The 4,636-nt window shown below is 37.7% G+C and overlaps 1 protein-coding gene across 1 annotated transcript; it reads left to right on the top strand.

Annotated features, from left to right (window-relative positions):
• Nucleotides 1–351: 351 nt before the first annotated feature.
• Nucleotides 352–3,608, top strand: LOC106330794 (cucumisin-like). The gene is made up of 10 exons (XM_013769207.1): nt 352–447; nt 515–609; nt 842–933; nt 1,142–1,394; nt 1,487–1,997; nt 2,077–2,171; nt 2,256–2,471; nt 2,550–2,661; nt 2,751–2,958; nt 3,076–3,608. The coding sequence occupies exons 1-10, from the start codon at nt 352–354 to the stop codon at nt 3,606–3,608; spliced, it is 2,211 nt and encodes a 736-aa protein (XP_013624661.1).
• The last annotated feature ends 1,028 nt before the right edge of the window (nt 3,609–4,636 follow it).

A 4,636-nucleotide genomic window follows, 5' to 3' on the forward strand; every position in this document is an offset into this window, starting at 1 on the left:
AAAATCAATCAACTTTTCAAAAACATTCGTTTCAAATGGTTTAGTCGATTTTAGTTGTTATTAATCAGGAAGAATTTTTATTTATTTATTTATCTATATATCAAGTCAAATTATGCTTCTTTCTATTTAATACTAGTCCATATGAAGAATAGTGGACTAAGAAACGGTAACAAATAAACGTTTCAATCTAATAATATGGAAAGTGCACTGCATTGCCATAAATATTTCAACATTTAAAGAACATTCTAAGACTTTGTTTACGTTCTTAGACCCCGTACATAATCTCTCCCTATAAATGATCGTTACATTCTCTCTTTCTCATATATTTTTATTTTACTAAATCAATAGAAAATGGCAAAACCTGCAGGATCCTATTGTCTCCTCTCCTGTCTCTTTGTCTTGTTTGTGGGTTGCACCTCAGCAGCCAAAAATTATCAAGATAAACAGGTAAGTGCACAAATCATCCTTGGTTTTAATTATTGACTTATATGACAAACTATGATGATCTTTGTAGGTGTATATAGTATACATGGGAGCACTTCCTGCTCGTGTTGACTACATGCCAATGTCCCATCACACTAGTATTCTTCAAGAAGTCACCGGAGAGAGGTACGATCAATTAATATTCCATAGATTAATCCTGATTAAATTCTTGAGGTACGATCAATTAATATTCCATAGATCAATCCTGATTAAATTCTTTCCATATTAATGTTTCATTTTGTATATATATCGATCGTAACCAAAGCTCGACTAAGTTTATATTTATGGGAGTTAAAATGGGTCAAATGATCCCTACCCACCGATATATTTTTACAACATATAATATATTTGTCTGTAGTTCAATCGAAAGTCGATTGGTTAGGAATTATAAAAGAAGTTTCAACGGATTTGCGGCCTGGCTAACCGAATCCGAAAGACAGATACTAGCAAGTAAGTGTTAAAATTAATATTTAACTGGAATTTTCAAAAATATGTATTCAGATTCAAATTACTATTTGTCTCCTCTTTTTGTTTTCACAATAACTTTTTTTTTTGGGACAAAGATTTCACAATAACTATTCTAACGTTTAGTAACTAATCTTTGTGTGTATTAATTATTTTGTGAAAGTATAACGCGTCTTTGTATTCATATTCTTAGATACGGAAGACGTTGTATCCGTGTTCCCTAGCAAAACACTGAAACTTCAAACGACGGCGTCGTGGGATTTCTTGGGTCTCAAGAAAGGCAAAAGGGCAAAGCGAAACCCTAGCATTGAGAGCGATATGATCATTGGTGTCATGGACAGTGGAATCAACCCTTTATCCGACAGCTTCAGTGACAAAGGCTTTGGCCCTCCTCCTAAGAAATGGAAAGGAGTTTGCCAAGGGAGCAAACACTTCTCTTGCAACAAGTATAAAATTACTGAAATTCATCATACTATGTAAATTGTTAGATTTGTCAATATTATAGTTTGAATGTGGATGATGTGGTTGTTGTATACAGCAAGGTTATTGGTGCTAGGAACTACACACCCAGAATAAAGGGGGTTCCTCACTCAGCGATAGACAACATGGGACATGGATCACACACAGCTTCTACGGCAGCTGGAAACGCTGTTAAGGATGTGAGCTTTTACGGACTAGCCAATGGAACCGCGAGAGGTGGCGTTCCAGCCGCAAGAATAGCGGTTTACAAAGTATGTGATCCTGGTATCAAAGGGTGCACTACTGACGGAATTCTATCCGCATTTGATGATGCGATTGGGGACAACGTGGACCTCATCACCATCTCCATCGGTGACGATAAGGGTTTGCCATTCCATGAGGATACTATCGCAATTGGGGCTTTCCATGCCATGGCCAAGGGAATCCTTACAGTGAATTCCGCTGGAAACAGTGGTCCAGAACTTAGTACGGTCACAAGCGTTGCACCGTGGATATTCACCGTCGGTGCTAGTAACACGAACCGCGCTTTCGTCACTAAAGCTGTTCTTGGAGACGGCAAGACAGTTGTCGTGAGTACCAAGAAACAAACCTTTGTTGGTTTAAAACATCTCTTATCCTCTTTTAACATTGTTGCTTGTTGCAAATCAGGGAAGATCCGTAAACTCGTTTGATCTTAAGGGAACTAAGTACCCTGTAGTGTACGGTAAAACAGCTTCAAGTAACTGCGATGCTGCTTCCGCTGCGTAACTTCTTTCCCAAGAAACATTTATTCTTCATACAATTTTTGCTCTTCACATAGCGGGCTAAAATGTTAATTGTGGTTTCAGGTTCTGCTCACCAGGATGTCTAGACAGGAAACTTGTGAGCGGGAAGATTGTGCTGTGCGATTCCGGTCAATACGTGAAAGAAGCTAAATATATGGGAGCCGTAGCATCCATTGCTAGGAGCAGAAGAGAAGACACTGCCTTGGTCTTCTCTTTCCCAGTCGCTGTTCTATCCGGACCCGCCTATGACGTTGTCCTCTCGTATATTAATTCCACAAAGTAAAGCTCATCTCTTTGTTTCATTATATCATAAAAACTCTCCCTCTCAAATGCTCAATTTTTTTTTTGTTGGTTCAGAAACCCCATAGCTGCTGTTTTGAAAAGTGAGACAATCTTTAACCAGAAAGCTCCTGTCATTGCTTCCTATTCTTCTCGAGGCCCTAACCCAATCATTCCTGATATTTTGAAGGTATGTGTAGAAACTTTGATTATGTAAATAACTCATATCAGTCTTTCCCACAGTTCTGTGTCTGATTGAACCCTGAATTTGAACTGCAGCCGGATATAACAGCGCCAGGATCAGAGATCATCGCTGCTTATTCCCCTTCTGTTCCACCAAGTATTGCAGACACAAGACATCTGAAGTACTCTATTCTTAGTGGAACTTCAATGTCTTGTCCACACGTTGCTGGTGTTGCCGCCTACATCAAAACATTTCACCCTCGCTGGTCTCCGTCCATGATCCAATCCGCCATAATGACTACCGGTAAGTACACTATATTCCACTCTTTTTTTGAAAATACTCTGTTGGTTTGTCTTGGAACCATACCTTCCTTGTGTCACAAGAAATATTTAGAATACTTTGTTTTGTGGTTTCTTACAGCTTGGCCAGTGAATGCATCTACTTTGATGCCTGAGTTTGCATACGGAGCAGGCCATGTCAATCCGTTAGCCGCAGTTCATCCTGGACTGGTCTATGAAGCTAATAAATCAGACTACATCGCTTTTCTCTGCGGCTTGAAATACACGGGAAAGAACTTAAGACTTATCTCCGGTGAAAGCCGCACTTGCGCTAAAGCACAATCTAAATCTTTACCTCGAAACCTAAACTATCCTTCCATGACTGCTCAAGTCCCGGCGACAAAACCATTCAAAGTGACCTTCCGTCGGACAGTCACTAACGTTGGAACGTCTAACACTACCTACAAAGCAAAAGTAGTGGGATCTAAGCTCAACGTCGAGGTCATTCCCGACGTCTTTTCTTTAAAGTCGATGCACGAGAAGAAGTCTTTCACGGTGACCGTTTCAGGCAAAGGTCTCGGAGCCGGAGAACTTGTTGCGTCTTCACAACTGATCTGGTCTGATGGATTCCACTTTGTGAGAAGCCCCATCGTTGTTTACGCCCCAAACTGGTGAGTCAGACTCAGTTTTATGTCTTCATATGTAATCGTCGATTATGAATGTTGATTCTTTACTGCTCATGCTACGTTGATGGTTTATGATGTTTCAGTTTTTTCTACCTACTCTAGTTCTTAACATTGGAATAAAATTAACTGTTAGCCTTTTCTTCATTAATTTTTCTTGTCATAAGTTTTACCTTATCGACGCCACATATCAAAACGGTCATAAGAAAGATAAATATGTTTTTTTTTTAATATATATATATATATATATCTCATCCCATAAAAACGGGGATTTTTAAATCCGGTTTTTGAACAAAATTTCCAAAATCAAACTTAGGGCTAGGCAAAAAAGCCAAATCCGAAGAACCGAACCGAATCCAATCCGAAAAAGTAGTACCAAACCCGGATCGAAATTGATTAAATATCCGAACGGGTTCAAAATTTTGGTATCTAAAGAACCGGAACCGAACCCGATCCGAACCGAAGTATTTTGGGTACCCGAATGTATCTGAAATAGATTTTTATACCCCCTATATAAATATATTTTAGATTTAATGTATATTAAAAACAACCAAAATATATAAGATATTTTTAAATTGTCCAAAATACTTCAAAATATATATAAATAGTCAAAAGTAAATGTCTAAAATATCTAAAATATACTCAAAACACAAAAACAGTTGAAATATCTATTGATTATCTATCCAAATATTCAAATCAAATCAAATTATTTGTTAAGTTTAGATATTTTGTTATATGTTATTCAAATTTGTATGTAATATATTATTTTGTTTATAGATTTTTAGAAATTTAAAATATATAATGAATTTTCAAATTATTTTAAAAATAATTTTAATAAGTTATCCGAACCCAAATCTAACCCGCAGAGATCCAAACCGAACCCAAACCGAAATTTAGAAGTACCCGAATGGGGCTGAAATCTTTGACCTCGAAAACCCGAAACCGGAATAGATCCGAACCGAATCCGAATGGATACCCAAACGCCCACCCCTACTCAAACTAATACAAAGCTAGATTTGC

The sequence above is a fragment of the Brassica oleracea genome, chromosome C3, assembly GCF_000695525.1.
Source record: "Brassica oleracea var. oleracea cultivar TO1000 chromosome C3, BOL, whole genome shotgun sequence".
Taxonomy (NCBI): domain Eukaryota; kingdom Viridiplantae; phylum Streptophyta; class Magnoliopsida; order Brassicales; family Brassicaceae; genus Brassica; species Brassica oleracea.

Coding starts and splice junctions, on each gene's coding strand:
- LOC106330794 (XM_013769207.1), top strand. CDS start 352: ATGGCAAAACCTGCAGGATCCTATTGTCTCCTCTCCTGTCTCTTTGTC. Junction 934..1,141: donor CGAAAGACAGATACTAGCAA/GTAAGTGTTAAA, acceptor TCATATTCTTAG/ATACGGAAGACGTTGTATCC. Junction 1,395..1,486: donor AAACACTTCTCTTGCAACAA/GTATAAAATTAC, acceptor TGTTGTATACAG/CAAGGTTATTGGTGCTAGGA.